The 16,868-nt window shown below is 42.9% G+C and overlaps 1 protein-coding gene across 1 annotated transcript in view; it reads right to left on the reverse strand.

The window, feature by feature from the left end:
- Positions 1–4,504: 4,504 nt before the first annotated feature.
- Positions 4,505–16,868, reverse strand: part of LOC147621356 (uncharacterized) — a 55,240-nt gene continuing 42,876 nt past the window's right edge. The window contains exons 21-22 of the mRNA XM_086824094.1: positions 5,043–5,189; positions 4,505–4,963 (exon numbers count right to left, since the gene is read on the reverse strand). Of these exons, the coding sequence (XP_086680220.1) occupies positions 4,823–4,963; positions 5,043–5,189 (288 nt within the window). The 3' untranslated portion in view covers positions 4,505–4,822. The remainder of the gene's footprint in view (positions 4,964–5,042; positions 5,190–16,868) is intronic.

Here is a 16,868-nt window from a genome sequence, read left to right on the forward strand (position 1 = left end):
TCATTCTATGCCTTGTTCTACTACTAGCCATGTTTTCACAGGTCGCCTCATTCTACTGCTAGCGATGTCCTATCTTCTGTAGAGCGCCTTATAGCCATTTTGCAAGGCTCAACGCGTAGTCGAGAGAGAGAGAGAGAGAGAGAGAGAGAAGACCTTGGCTTCCAACGTACACAAACAACCTTTGAACCTAGGGTTTTCTACTTTTCTTTTCTATTCACACCTACTTCCCCATCCATATTTAGTCCCGCCCATCCTTTCTTTTGACCTACCCACACCCATTTGTCCATCACACATATTTGGACCTTGGACCTTGCCATTTACACTCTCCATCTACTTTGTCTATTTACCTTAGGGTTGTTCACATTTTTTTTAAATGTATCGTGGGCTTTATTCATACGCCTTAAGCTTCCTTGGTGATTTTTTTTACGCGTGCAATTTGTGCCATACATGTTGATGTATTATTTGGGCTTGTTCGCGTGTGATGTGCATTTTGTGATGTGTGTGATGCGACTATGATTGATTATATGGGTGATGATGATCTTGATGATCATTCATGGGTATGATACGTGATGTGACTATGGATGATTATATGGGTGATGATGATCCTTAGATCATTCATGGGGAGCATTCACAAGGCCTTATCGTGTACGATGTTTCTATTTCTCTCTCTCTCTCACCGCTATCATAGTGGTTTTTGCATGGGCCTTGATAGCTTCTACAACTCACCCATGACATCGACTAGCCATCGTCTCATTGGTTCTCATTTGCTTAGACTGACTCATTCATTGTATTATGATGGGGATGATGAGGATGATGATGTATTGCACACACATGCACATGATCATAGTGATATGCGTGCACATGATGCCACTAACACATATGCACATGATGATGATGTATGTGATAGTGATGTGTATGAGTTAGATCATGTGGGCATAATCTCGAGGGCAAAGATGGTAGCAAGCATACCGAGCATTGACACTTCTATGCCTATCATTTTTCCTACAAATCATGTGGACACTCTAATTGATCGTGGAGAGATTCTAACAAATAGTGTGCATTTGATTAGTGTTGCATTCATTAGCACACTTGAGGTTACTGATACTCCACATACGAGTGACAGAGACACCTATGAGCATAGACCTAAGTTTCTAGTGTTAGATGCATCAGGCTATTTGTTTAGGGTTCCTATTCACATGGAGATATCGCTAATACAACCCCTACTCCTAGTATTCATAACATTCTTGGCAGCATTTGTGTGGATGGGTATTTGAGCAGTCAAGGATAGTGCATGAGAGTAGTGATGATTTCATTGATGTTAGGCATCGTAGTGGGATTTTGCATATTGATCATATCCATAGTCGATCATATGGCATAGATCTTGAGAGTCTTGTATTTGATCTAGACATCTCCTTAGATCCTATACTATTGGAGATAGATTTATCATGGGATGTAGGTCACATAGGGGCATCATTGATGGAGATAGACCATGTTTATGAGGATGAAATTGGAGTCTTTGGGGATGCCATAGATGATGATTTAGAAGATGATACCGTTTATCTTTCATGTGAGGATACCTCTTCATTTTTAGCGATGACTATGATGATGCTGATGATTATATTGATATCCTAGTTCATCATACACACATAGAGGGTTTGCACATGAGGATATAGTTGATAGGTCGGATCACACTCATGCACATATAGATGCAGTGGATCATGCCTTCGACTTTTTGAGTGGAGCTATGTGGGATGATGATGGCATGGGTTCCCATTGGATCTTACATGAGGCCAATCTCGAGATGAGTTCATTTCGTTCCTCTACATGATCCTATGTTCTTTGGAGTTGGGATTTTCATTTTTGGGTGCATTCTATGCCACTTGAGATGTATAGTGGATGATTATGTGGCACGACACTCAGATGCACCTAGGACACACCTTTGTCTTGGCCTACACGATGATTCTTTTGTGCCAGGACCATTCCACATTCTGATCATGAGTGATGGTTACATTCATTGGACACCATAGATGTCAGATTTACATTATGGTCATGAGGATGGACTTACAATTTTTCCCTTCTACCCACGAACTCCTACATTGACATCAAAGGTCCGTGATGTCCACTATATATATCCATTTGACCCAGGAGGACTCATACCTAGCCTCGTCACATCGACATTTATTTCTTGCACTTTCTATTTGACCCTAGGGGATATTCGGCTACCTACATCATCAACAGTGGTCTCTCACATTTTTCCTTTGATCTTGGTGCGAGATTTCTTAGCTTCATCATCGATGGGAGTCCCTCAGCCTTTTCCTTTGACTTTGGAGGTCACACTACTCATGTTATGGTATTTGAGTTTTCCATGACAATGACTTATGTCATGGAAACACAATGACTTATGTCATTGTGTATATAGCCTTTGTATATGTGTGCAGGACCATCCTTTGATTTTGAGGGTGAAATCATTGTAGAAGGGAATGGTTTGTAATGAAAGGACCTTAGTGAGCACATATGTATCGGGGATCGGCCTAGGTACATGGGGCTTAGGGACATTTGCACATATATTTTGTAGGGCATATGGGGGCCTTGGGACTATAAAAGGCACCAATCCTAGGACATTGTACCCTTTGACACCTTTTTGATATATTACCATCTCCCATGGCTAATTTATGGTAGTCCTTCTATGTTTAGGTGCTACTCCCTATGATGAGTGGAACATGTGTGTGTCCATGTGTGTACTCCATGCTAATGAGTGCAACCCTTAGGTCCCCTTAATTGCACTAGTTTTCCATCTACTACTTCTAGTAGCAATATGATTTGGACCATTGTAGATTACTATTGAAAACAAGCTTACTTCTTGCCATGTAAGAAAACCTTGACTTCCCATCAAACCACGCACTTATTTGTCAAACATAATTTGTGCATCATGGCTTGCCTAAGGTCATTGTTTCAGATAAGATTCCAAGTTCTTTTAAATGATACTATTCTCTAACTTAGGTCCCAAGTTAGATTTTTCCACAACCTTCCATCCAAAATTGAATACACACTGAAGTCACAATAGTATTATATTGGACCTACTTACAGCTTATGTGTCTCAACAACTTTCTACATGGAATCAGTACATTCATCTTCTCCAATTTACTTTTAATAATACTCCACACACGGCTATAGGTCATGCATCTTTTGAGGATTATCAATGGTAAAGCCTTGCCAATTTTGACTACAAGACTTTCCCATAACTCATAATTCCATCGCAAAATCACACAAAAGAGACATATGAAATAAGTAAACTAGAAACATACACATGTTCTATTCAAAGAAGGTGAATATGTACTTCACATTGAGAAGTGTAGATTAAAAAGTGTTGAAAAATTGGTACCTAGATTTTATGGACCCTTTAAGGTAATCCAAAAAACTATTGAAATTATCTAACTTGGTTGGAATTACCTTCCTACAAGAATATTCATAACTCTCTTCATGTTCATCTTTTGAAGCCATTTAAAATTACACTTCCTAATCTTGTATAAAGAACCACCTCTTAGCAAAAAGGAGAAAATGAAGTTCTCGAACCCGAAGCCATCCCTGACCAAAAATTTACTTCCACCCACACTGGCGGCACCCATATCACACCAACGTCAGCCAAGTCTAAATCGCTATTAAAGATATTAAGCAATGGATACTACCCAGATCTATCAAAAGTTATTTAGGAAGAATTTTCCCTTTTTACATTGATAAGTGAAACTCTTGTGTATGTTTTTTACCCAATTTAGTTGCAATAAAACACACATGGATGAGTTTCCATGCATATTTAACTCTATGAAATCCTTCACACAATTTAAAAAACACATGGATGAGTTTCTAGGCATATTTTTCTCTATGAATTCCTCTATCCGATTTAAAAAATACACAGATGAGTTTCTGGGCATATTTTTCTCTATGAATTCCTCTACCGAATAAAAGCACACAGATAAGTTTCTAGGCATATTTTCCTTTATGAATTCCTCAAGTTTAGACTCTAGTTTTGGAGCTTTGGCTTTCATCTCCAACTTTGGCTATTATCTGTTGAAAGAAGCTAATTTGATGCATTTAAAAGTTCAATGCCCTTGATCATCACAAAGTCCAAGTCATTATTATCTCTTAATGATTCTACTAGTACATGTTTTAATTGTGGGGCTAATTTATAAGTTGGTTTTTTCATTAAAATGTGGTGCTCTAATCCTTTTGATTTTGTTGCATATCTCCACGTGGGGATGATGAGCTCCAAGGAAATCCGTAAGTGTGCTTCCTTTGACCGGGTATTTGATATCGTCATCCAAGCCTTCCACAAATTTGATCATATGAGCATGATCTTTTAATTCGAGTAAAAACTCAATTTGATTATCCATGAGTGTAGAAACTCACTTAGCCACCCTTGTGTTGGACCTCACCTTCCAAGGCAACTTCCATGATATCCTTCACATACCCTTTAATATTGTCTAAATTTGCGAGTGAATCATCAACACATGGATAATCTATTTTCCCATTGGAAAATTTTATTACTGCTAAATGTTGTGCATAATCACATAACACTACAGAAAGGCAGTGCACTATTCATATCGGGTCGAAAACATTGCCTAGACTTCATGTTGCTCTCATGTAACAAAATATGGGTGCATATCTGACGAGGCCGACTTATATACAGCTTTACTCTTTCCTCTCACAATACAACATGCACCCCATCATCAATGATGTACAAGAATCAGAGCTCACAGGTGGCCCATGCACCTTAGCATAAGTGAAGATGCCATCATTGCTCTATATGGTGCACTAATCAGATAAATTATAAGCAAAGTTCTTTGATTTGTTTCTGTAGGCTTGCTTTATCTGATCTAAGATGATCTAAATCAATTTCTTTTGCTTCAACCTTCCCTTTGATTGTAACATGCTCTTCCTCTGCCTTTTTCATCCTTTTCTCAGCATCCTGCATGACAAAAACACATCATACACCCACCAGTAGTACGAACCATTTTGTAATGACAAGTGCAATGTCTGTGTTTTACCTTCCGTGCCTTTTTTGAAAGCTCTTTGCCCTCCACATCGTGAGTGGGAATACCACGCTGATCAAAGGCACCATACACATCCTTTTGCTTAATGAAATACTCCTTCGGATCAGCCAATGCTCCTTCATACCTGTCCAAGTCCTTGACCTACAGTTGTAGCAAAGTGTCTCAATGATTGGGTCACAAAAGCACTTCAATTTGACAATACGGGTGCAGTCAGACACGTCTGGTGGATAAGTCATATGAGTAAGGATAATTCTATGTGGACGAAGGGCTCTGAGGCAGGTTTTTGGGCAGTGCAAAATATAGACATTTCCCCTCGGATATCACTGACTGCCACTAGCCTACTGATGGGTTTCAGACTAGCATCCCACAGGTAAGAGGTACTGAATCTTGCCAGCATGATTGTGTTGCCACTGTCCGCCTGATTTCTGGCCTTGCAAGGCCGCACTTTCCAAATTTTTAAGGTAGGAAAATCTTTAAATCCCTAGACTTTATAATAGTTGATGTCTAGTTCAATACCTCCCCCTGGAGAGGTCTGAACCCCCGTCTGTGACCTACATACACCATATGGACAGGCTGGGCGCCAGCAGCCAGAAAATGGGCAGTGCAGCACACAAGTCTTGCAAGCCAGACAAGGCTGATAGGGTAGCCAACAGCAGGTCAGGCAGCCAACGGCAAGAAATCGGGACCCGGTCAAGCAGGCCGACCTCAGAAAAGAGGGCACACAATGCCCTAAAAATAGGCATCCCCTCTTGCTCATCAATCAAGCCATAAATCAGATGACAGGACCCAGCTTTGAGTACAAGCATTGATTTCCATCTATTAGGACTACTGACTGATGATTTTCGTGACTTCCAGACAGCCTTTTGTACTTCTACCTATTGTGTTTGGGCTAGCGCTCTTGGAGTTACTACCACTTACAGTAGTTTCTTTTCTAGCATCCCGTGTGTGTTGTCTTCCTGATTAACGTTCAGCCATAGAATCAGAAGAGCATAATTAGGGTTTGGGAGAAGTTAATTTTGGGTTCTCTTCCTGATTTTCAACCTTTTAAGCTTTCATCATGGCCACAGATGTGATGATGGCTGCTTTTTCCCATATTTTTGTCAAATCCCCACGGATCCCCTCGTGATCGATCTTGGTTCGAAACTCGAATCCTGCAAACAAACGAACAAACAAACAAGCAAGGGGGTACAGGCCTGACTCACTTCCCAACCATGACAACCGTGGGCAAGCCCACAGTCTTGGCTGTCCCCACCGAGCCACGAGCTGAGCTAACTAGGTTGACGTACCGACCAATCTCCTCCTCGCGACGTCCCATACCGCCACGAAGCTGCCCTCGCTGGCCTCAAGACTGCTGCCGGCCTCGACTGCATAAAGCAGGTGCACGTCTGCACTAGATCCAGGCTCCAAGACCATAGAGCTCTCACAAACTCGCGAGACTCTCTATCATAAATAACTAACCTTGGCCACCCTTTTATAGACTCTTGGCCGGTCATCGGGCGTCCACACTTGGCCGCCCGCCCGTCCATACTTGGGTGCCCGCCCGTTAGTATTTCCCTAACTCAGCTCGTCAATCAGCCTGCCTAGTTCCAAGCTTCCCCAAGCCTCAAAACTAGTCTTGCATGCGTATAGCACACGGTAGATACACACTGTGCACATGACATACTCCCCTTCCTCTAAGAGCTCACTCCTGAGCTCACTACAAAGCCAGGATAATCTCTCTGAAGAGTAGTCAATGTCTCCCATGTAGCGTCCTCCTCAACACGATCCTTCCACTTGATCTTGTATTCCGTGATAAGCGTATTACGCAATCGTCGTTCACAAAATCCAAGAATCTTTTCAGGTTCGTGCGGAACAAATGTCATGTCCTGGACATCTATGATTTCTTGAGGAGTAACGAACTGATCTGCTCCACCCAGTACTTCCTTAAGTCTACTGACATGAAATACAGGATGAACTTTCACATGAGAAGGCAAATCCAATTCATATGCAACTGAACCAATCCGTCGTGTAACACGAAATGGTCCATAGTATCTAGGGGATAATTTCGGAGATCTACCTGTTCGTAAAGTCTCGGAATCTTTCGGAACTCGCAAATACACTATCGTTCCTTCAGAGAACTCTCTAGGTAAACGATGTCTATTAGAATAAAACCTGTCTCGGTCTTGAGCACTTCTAATAGATTCCTTTGCATCTTGTAACATTTCCTGCATATCTTGCAAAAAATTACGTGCTGCATCATGCTGAAGTCCTGAGAATCCTACTGTAACAGGTGATCTAGGTTGAAAACCATACATAAGCATGAAAGGACTAAACCCTGTACTCGTATGCTTAGTACTGTTATATGCAAATTCTAACATAGGAAGATAATCCTCCCATGAACTCTGTCTTTTGAATACATATGCTCGAAGCATATCCTCCAAAATCTGATTCACTCTTTCAGTCTGGCCATCAGATTAAGGATGATCTGAGGAACTCAAATTCAAAGTTGTTTCCAACTTCTCAAAAACAAGTTTCCAAAAATCACTCGTAAACTGAGTCCCTATCACTGACTATGTCTTGCGGTAACCCGTACAGTCTAAACAATTGCTCGATAAACTGGCAAGCTAATTGCGTAGCTGTAATAGTCTTCCAGGTCGATAAAAATCTAGCCATTTTTGTCAAGCGATCTACCACAACCTAAATAGAATCGTAGCCTTGATGTGTTCTTGGCAATCCGGTAATAAAATCCATGGAAATACTTTCCCATTTATTACCTGGGATTTGCAAAGGATGCAACAACCCACCTGTCTAAAGCGTTCAGCTTTATTTGCCTGACAAATTTGACACTTGAGAACATAATCTTCTACATACCCTTTCATCTTTGGCCAATAAAAAGTGTGTTTCACTAATGATAGCGTCCTGTGTACCCCAAGGTGTCCAGCAGAAGGGGCGTCGTGACACTCCTTAAGAATCTTGGACCTAATGTCCGGGATCTGTGGTACACAAATTTTGTTATTACGGAATAGCAAACCATTCCGAATTATCCACTGACCTCCTACAGCCTGAATAGTAGACTGCTCAGTCACCGAGTCTTGGTCAATCAATGAGCTCCCGTCCTGGATCTTCTGCCAAAATGGACCAAAATAACTATCAATCCTGCAAAGCCCTCTCAATGACTGAAATAAGTCAGTAGAAATCTCGGTGAACGACAAAGTATTCACCTCTCTAATCCGACTAAGCGCATCTGCAATACTATTCATGGACCCTTTCCGATAACGGATCTCAAAATCAAAATCTTGCATTAACTCTGCCCAACGAGCTTTCCTTCCTCTCAAATCATCCGCATCACACACATACTTGATTGACTAATGATCAGTCAATACCACAAACTTGGAGCCATATAAATAATGTCTCCAAACCTTGAGAGCATGAATCACAGCATAAAGCTCCTTCTCAAGGGTTGGCCAACGAGATTGAGTATCGTCTAGCTTTTTACTTTCAAAAGCAACCGGTCTACCATCTTGAAATAAAGCAGCCCCAATAGCATAGTCACTGGCATCAGTTTCAAGAACATAAGGCCGACTAGGATCAGGCAATGCTAAGATAGGTACTTCCTTGACTTTATCTTTCAAAAGTCTGAAGGCCATATCCAAATCATTATTCCAAGTGATAGACTGATTTGACTTACGTCCACGATCTTTCAATAAGTCGGTCATCGGTAGTGTGAGCTGAGAGTACTCCCGTACAGATTTCCGAAGAAAAACAACAAAATCGAGAAAAGAACAAAGTTGTTTCACTGTTCGCGGTATAGGCCAGTCCAAAACCTTCTGAACTCGGTAATAGCCAATGCTCAATCCATCTCTAGTGATCTTGTGTCCCAAGTAAATGATGTCGGTCATAAAGAACTCACATTTACTTAACTTAGCATATAGTCGATTCTGTCTTAAAATAGATAAGACAATCGTGAGGTGTCTGACATGATCATCAAGAGTACGGCTATATATCAAAATATCATCCAGGAACACCACCACAAATTTTCCCAACTGTTCACGAGAAAGATCGTTCATCATTTGCTGGAAAGTGACTGAAGCATTGGTTACTCCAAAAGGTAATACGAGAAACTCATAATGGCCATACCTAGTCCGAAAGGCGGTTTTTTCGACATGCCTTTCATGAATACATATCTGGTGGTAGCCAGTACGTAAATCTATCTTCGTGAAATATTTCGCTCCTGCTAACCGGTCAATCAGGTCATCTGATCTAGGGAGAGGATAACGGTTCTTAATGGTCACCTTGTTCAATCTCTTGTAATCTATACACATTCTCCAAGTATTGTCCTTCTTTCTCCTAAGCAACACAGGTGCACCCCAAGGTGATTTACTTAGACGGATCTGGCCCATCCTCAAATAATCTTCGAGTTGTTTAGCCAACTCATCTTCTTCGGCTTGGCTCATCCTATAAGGTGGAATACTCACAGGATGAGCACCAAGGATCAAGTCAATACGATGATCTACTGCCCGTTCAGGTGGTAAACCCGATGGCAGTTCCTTAGGAAATACGTCTTGAAACGAATCAAGTATCTTCTGTAATTCTTTGCTTTCAAACACACTTAATTTATTCACATCCATGGAAGGGATGAGAAAAGAAGAAAGTGGAATCAATACACAATGGAAAGCGGTATACAAAGAAGAATCCATTATATTTCCAAAATCAATTGTATTTACAAGAGGTCCTTGAGAGGAATGAATACAATCACCTAAAATACTATACTTGGTGTCCCTATGCTGAAAAGAAAAAATATGACTAGACCAATCTATCTGGACGTCAAGAGTCTTAAACCACTCAATCCCTATTAACAAGTCTACATTTTCCAGATGCATAACATAGCATTCCAGAGTATCTTTGTAGTCCTGAATCTCGATTGGAAGCATCTCCACCTTGCGATCCCAAACTTGCCTTCCCGCAGGTAGGCGTACCTCATAGGTATGGTCGCTAAGTGTCGTATCAAGACTCAATTTCTGCACAAATTTGTAGTTAACAAAGTTATGCGAACTGCCAGGGTCTAAAAGAATGTGAATTTTATGGCCATTCACTTCTCCATAAACTCGGAGAAGATCATGCAAGCCAAATACCTTAGAATTGAACAGACAATCAGAACAAGTACTAGGGCGAGAAAGTACAGTAATTGACATACCTGTCAAAGACAACTGGTTAGCTGCCTTTGGCTTGTGTCCTGTGTTTGACTTGGTACCCTTTTGCTTCGGGCACTCGTTACGCATGTGTCCTTTTTCTTCGCACATAAAACGTCCTTCCTTCTTGAGCTTTAAAGCCCTAAGGAGTCGTTTCTTCTTCGCTGGTATCGAACTGGAATTCTTCGAAGGTTGGTCCAAATACTTTCCTTCTGTCGTGTTAGCCATAGGTGCGGAGAACTTTCTTTTATGCTTGTTCCCCTGCTCGGTAACGGGTTTGGACTTGGAAGAGACCATCGTATCATCATAGATATGAGCTGAATGGATGGCCTCGTCCAATGTTTTACATTTGTTATTTTTAACCTGTAAACGGTACGAGTCTGGTAAACCAGCTACGAAAAACCCCAAAAGAGTAGTGGGATCCATCTTTGTAGCTTTCATCTGCAAGTCACGAAACTTCTGGAGGTAGATCTCATAAGTGAGGTGCTGCGAGATCATGGTCAAAGCTGAAAACCGGGCAACAACATCGTAATCATCCTCTTTCTTAAGGAATTCTTCCTTGAAAACGTCTTCGAATTGTGCCCAAGTCATTGGCTTAGGGTTGAGTTCCTTCCACCAAAGCAAAGCTTTGCCGGACAGGAAACCTGCTGCTAATTGTATCTTCTTTCCATCATCATATGGATGAAACTGAAAGTGAACTTGCCACTTGTGTAGCCACGTGTCCACGATCTCCTTGGTGCGTTGCTTTTGCTCACCCCCGAACGGTTCCGGAGTAATATTGGGGCCTAAAGCTGAAGCCAAGGTATCCATACCCGAGAAAGTAGAGAGGGTAGTGGTCAATAGAACGATGGAGTTCTGAAAAGCTTGCATCTGGGCTGCGATTTGTGCCTGACGTTCTGTCGAAAAAGCTTCGAGAGCTACTTTGAACTCTTGGAAATCTGATTTTGACACAAAATCGTCAAAAAGATCGGCATCGGTACCTTCCGTAGCCGGCAAGCCTTCGCGTTCCACAAGGGACTCCAACTCTGATTCTTGGGTCGACATCGTGAAGAGGGTACGTGGAGAGAAAATTCGATCTTTGCACAATGAAAGTGCGAGCGAACTTGAGAGCTTGAAAACTTGAGAGATGTGTGGCAAGAAGCCCACTTGAGGGGGTTATAAAGGTTTCCCAAAAAAACTAAAAGCCCCCAAAAGCTTTGCTTGGCTTTTCCTTTGCTTTTGTGTTTTTTTTTTCTTGAATATATATATATATATTCTAAAGTCTTAAAAAAAATAAACACTTTTAAACCTTGGAGAGAAGATGACTTTTAAATTTTTATAAAAAAAATTTAAACTAGAAAAAATGAAAGCTTGTAAAAAACGTAAGCTTTACTTCTGTTTTTTTTTCCCTCTCCTGGATTAGCCCGTCGGTGAGCTGCCGGCGCATGCTGACGTCGAGTACTGCACTGCCGGACGTGCTGCCATCGCCTACGTCAACCTATGCTTTCCTTGCGCCAACCCGCACGTGGCCTACGGCAGTGTAGCCTACCGTGCGTGGGCTGGGTGGGCGCTCGCTTGGCCTAGGCGCCGCCTGGGCTGGCTGCGCAGGCCTGGCCACACAGCCACATGGCCTGGGCATCCGCCATGCCTGGCCTAGGCGCCTTCAGCCCGTCGATAACCACCGCCTGCAATACTCGCCAGCACCAGCACCAGCGCACAAACCTGCCAGCGTGAACAACACGTCTCTCGCTCTCTCTCTCTCTCGTTCAACGAAAAAAAACAAACGTGCTTTTTTTGATTTCTCTTCCTGCAGTGCATGCGCATTGCGACTGCACCAACACGACTCCTCTTCCTTGCAAAGCAAGCGACCCTTACTACACTACCATCTCCCATCAACATGGGTTTCTTTGATGAAGAAAAAACACATACCAAATCTGAAAACTGATTCAAATCCCCACGGATCCCCTCGTGATCGATCTTGGTTCGAAACTCGAATCTTGCAAACAAACGAACAAACAAACAAGCAAGGGGGTGCAGGCCTGACTCACCTCCCAACCATGACAACCGTGGGCAAGCCCACAGTCTTGGCTGTCCCCACCGAGCCACGAGCTGAGCTAACTAGGTTGACGTACCGACCAAGCTCCTCCTCACGACGTCCCATACCCCCACGAAGCTGCCCTCAAGCCTCGAGACTGCTGCCGACCTCGGCTGCATAAAGCAGGTGCACGTCTGCACTAGATCCAAGCTCCAAGACCATAGAGCTCTCACAAACTCGCGAGACTCTCTATCATAAATAACTAACCTTGGCCACCCTTTTATAGACTCTTGGCCGGTCATCGAGCATCCACACTTGGCCGCCCGCCCGTCCATACTTGGGTGCCCGCCCGTTAGTATTTCCCTAACTCAGCTCGTCAATCAGCCTGCCTAGTTCCAAGCTTCCCCAAGCCTCGAAACTAGTCTTGCATGCGTATAGCACACGGTAGATACACACTGTGCACATGACAATTTTGGTGTGTAGACGAAGTGGTCCAAAATTTTGATCAGATGTTGCACCGACGAGATACAAAAAGCTCACACAAAGCAAGTCCCGGACATCAACAAGAATCATAAGAAAAGCCATTTTTAGATAGACATTGGTTTTATTTGAATAAACAAAAGCAGAGGTTTAACTAGTTCGGGGACGTCTCTTCCAAACTTCCTCCAAAGAAGAAAGGTCCTTGTAAGTTCATCAAGAAGTTCAATGAGCCATTTTTCAGCTGGATTGTCAAGCAATTGGAGGATGCATCCCCGATGATTCCTCAAGTAATATTGTGGAGTATACTCTACCAGCTTTGGGTGTTCCATCAGAGAAAGATGAAGTGAAGTTGGTGGATGTTGGGAGACGTTAAGAGAAACTGGTACCAAAAAAGATGGTTCTTAGTCACTACAAAAGCGGCTCTTATCGAAAGAAACTCTTCAATTCAAATTTTATTATGATTCAGGTGGTTTGGTTTCATGACAGAAAATCACCGACGAGTCTCACCCATTGTTGTAAGCTTATAAGGCATGCAGCTGCGGGACAGCTGCAATTATAAACCATGTGGAGGGCCAACAAACAGTCCATAGGCAGTGTGACCAGCAACGTGGACAGACAAGATGGGTAGGTCTAGTAAAGCTCTCAACAGGAGGTCTCATAGCCCAGGATAAGGTCCTGCGGCAAGTGGTGGATCTAATGCAGCAAGCCAACCCCAAAAAAGGGGGGCGCACAGTGGCAGATAAATAGGCATGTGCCCCCTTACTCATCACAAGCCAGCGTTTGGGGACAGGCAGTGACTTCCATCTACTTGGGCTTCTGAGTGCTGATTTTTTGTAGCGAGAATTTATACTTCCATCTATTGTATATTTGGGCTCGTCCTCTCGGAGTTAATATAAGTCACTACTATATGATTGGGCTTCCATTGTATTCTTTCCTTTGTTACCACTTTCATAGCACCAATAGGTCCAAAGGAGGCTCTTTCACAGCCACAGTAGCGGCAAGCCATGGAAGCAGAGATGTCCTCTATTGAGAGGAATCACACTTGGTCTTTGGTGCCACGGCTTTACATCATAGTGTGATTGGTGCGAAATGGATTTTCAAAGTCAAGTTTCATGAAGATGGTACTTTGGATAAGTACAAAACCCGCCTTGTTGCTCAAGGATATGCTCAACAAACAAGTGCAGACTTTGATGAGACATTTGCTTCTACAACCAGGTATACCACCATCAGGATTGTCTTGGCTCTGGCGCCACACTTCACATGGCCCATGTTCCAAATGGATGTCAAATCCGCTTTTCTAAATGGAGATTTAGAGGAGAAAGTTTAAGGTGAGCAGCCTCCTAGTTTTGTGATTCACGGACAAGAGACCCATGTGTATTTTCTGAAGAAGACACTTTATGGTCTCAAACAGGCACCCCGTGCTTGGTATCAGAAGATTGATGCCTTCTTGTTATCTCGGCTTCGACAGAGCATATGCAGATAACAAACTCTATGTGTTTCATTCTAATGGGGATATTTGTGTCATTGTTTTGTATGTTGATGACCTTATCCTTTCTGGCTCAGATACTAAGTTGGTCACACAGGTTCAATTCAAGCTTTCAGCGACATTTGAGATGATTGATGTTGGCCTTCTTCATTATTTTCTTGGGGTGGAGGTTTGGCAAAAAGATGAATGTATCTTCATTTCTCAGCGGAAGTATGTGAAGAAGCTACTCTCACTTTATGGGTTGTCAGACTGTACACCTCTCTCTTGTCCCATGGATCCCAATGCCAAGTTATCCAAAGAGGATGATACACCCTTGGTGGATTCCATAGAGTACCATCAAATTGTTGACTCATTGCTTTACCTTCCCAACACCCATCCAGATATCTCCTATGCTATGAGTGTTCTCAGCCAGTTCTCATCAACCGCTCGAAGGTCTCATTGGCAAGCAACCTTGAGAATTCTTCGTTATCTTTGAGGTACTTCAAATTATGGCATCACCTATTCCACTGGTGCTGATTTGGTTGGTTTCACAGATTCTGATTGGGTAAGCTGCATTGATACTCAGAGGTCTACATCTAGATATTGCTTCATGCTTGGTACTGGATTGGTTTCTTGGAGGTCTCAACAGTAGAGGACGGTTTTTGCTTCTTCCACCGAGGTTGAGTACAAATCCTACCTTCTCTCTCTCCTCCACTAAGGCACTTTGGATTCATCAGATTATTCTAAAGCATTTGTGTTGTGCCGACACTTCCCCGGTGACCATCTTTTCGGATTCTCAAAGTGCTATTGCTCTACCTCAGAATCCTGTGATACAGGGATGATCCAAGCATATTGAGGTGCATTATCATTTTGTGCGTGACTGGATCGAGTTGGGACTTCTTCGGCTGGCCTACTGTTCTACCAAGGGCAATGTGGCTGATCTCTTCACCGAACCACTTCCAAGAGCTACTTTGGAGGTGTTACTTCAGCGTGCTAGCATAGGACCGCCCCTCTGGCGCTGAAGAGGAGGTGTTGGAATATATATCATCTCCAGAGGGCCTTTTCACGCTTGTACTATTCAATTTATGAGACCCTGCATTAGCATATTTTAGCAGATATTGTTTGGGATTTTCTACCATTTTTAGGCTTTTTATAGCATTTTTATGCTACATGATAGTTGTCAGCCTACTACAGCAGGCCCACCAGCTCATAGGAGGGATATATAAGGCTGGAGGTCATGGCTGTAGCAAGTCTCTTATGCGTGTAAGCACCTATGAGCTTCCCTGGTGCTCATTTTCAGCAATAATCAACTGTTTCCAGCCTTCTACAGTTTGTGCTTTGGGCCTACAACCTGTGCTGCTCTTTCTTTCATGTTGTGAGCTTATTAGGCATGCAGCCAAGGATAGCTGCAGTTACAAACCATGTGGACAGGCTGGGCACCAACGACCAGGCCACAGGCAATGTTGCCACAACCATGAACGGAGTGCTAGTCAGGCTGTCAACAATAGGTCAGGTAGCCCAGGATGAGGTCATGCAGCAAGAGGTGAACCTAATTGGGCAGGTACACAGTGGCGCGTGCACCCATGCACTGTGGTACACGGTGACACACTAGCTCATCAACAATGCAAGACACATGTACACAAGTAGTACCTTCTTATGATATTTTGTCGTACGCCGTGACCCCTTTGTGAGCCCCAATCTCGCACACGTTAGGCACGAGCTACGCAGGTCAGTCTCCCAGCCGTAGAAGTATGTTAGGTCAATGTCAAGTCAGTCCTCTTAACCCACTTTGGAGAATTCAGCAAAGTAGTCTTCATGTAGGTACATGTAGATGTCAGCATTAGGAGTAGAATGCATCATAGGCATGATTAGTTGCATCCATGTAGTAGGGGCCAGTCCTCAATCAGTTTGTCCGCTCAATCTTATGGACATAGTTCAGCTTGTATTCAGTTCTCTAGAAGAAATAAAGCAAATACTCCTACTTGTGAGGGGGGGAGGGGGCTTTCAGTGGGTAATTGGGACCCCATCTTGTGTTGTCTCAACTACATCTTTCAATTCATGTATGTTGTTTAAAGGATTGCTAAAGACTCACTAAACTCACGTATAAAGAAGGTCTCGTTGTTTCACACGGTTCTAGCTTGGCGTATGCTACACACAGAGCCCTATAAATATGCAAGGCCCCCTACCTCATCAAGCGAGCAACCAATCACACGCCAGCATATGGGAAATCGGGACAAGCAGTAATTTCTATCTACTTGGGCTTCGGAGTGCTGATTTTTTGTACCTTCCAGACAGAATTTGTAATACAAGTTAGAGTAGATCACTTGTGTAATACAAGTTAGAGTAGATCACTTGTGTATGATTGTGTTTCGTTGTGTTACATCCTTCATTACCAGTTTCATAGCGTCAACAGCTTTACACTATCATTCTTAAGCAAGCAACAGACGCAGTCCAAAACACGCTTGAGCCATGCTCATGCATGCAGTCATGCAGAAGCAAAGTGCATTGCAGATTTAAAAGGAACAGGAGGATTTACACAACACAAAATGGCAGAGAGAATTCCTTCAATTGGTGATGTTGTTAGTGTGTTCCATGCATGTGTGCTGCATGGGAACATCCTGCCACCAATTCTATGGGTGGAAAGGGTGTGCTTGGTAGCTAAGACTCTCTGCCATTAGCATACATGTTCATCA

The sequence above is a fragment of the Cibotium barometz genome, chromosome 30, assembly GCF_041138505.1.
Source record: "Cibotium barometz isolate CiBa-2024 chromosome 30, ASM4113850v1, whole genome shotgun sequence".
Classification (NCBI taxonomy): Eukaryota; Viridiplantae; Streptophyta; class Polypodiopsida; order Cyatheales; family Cibotiaceae; genus Cibotium; species Cibotium barometz.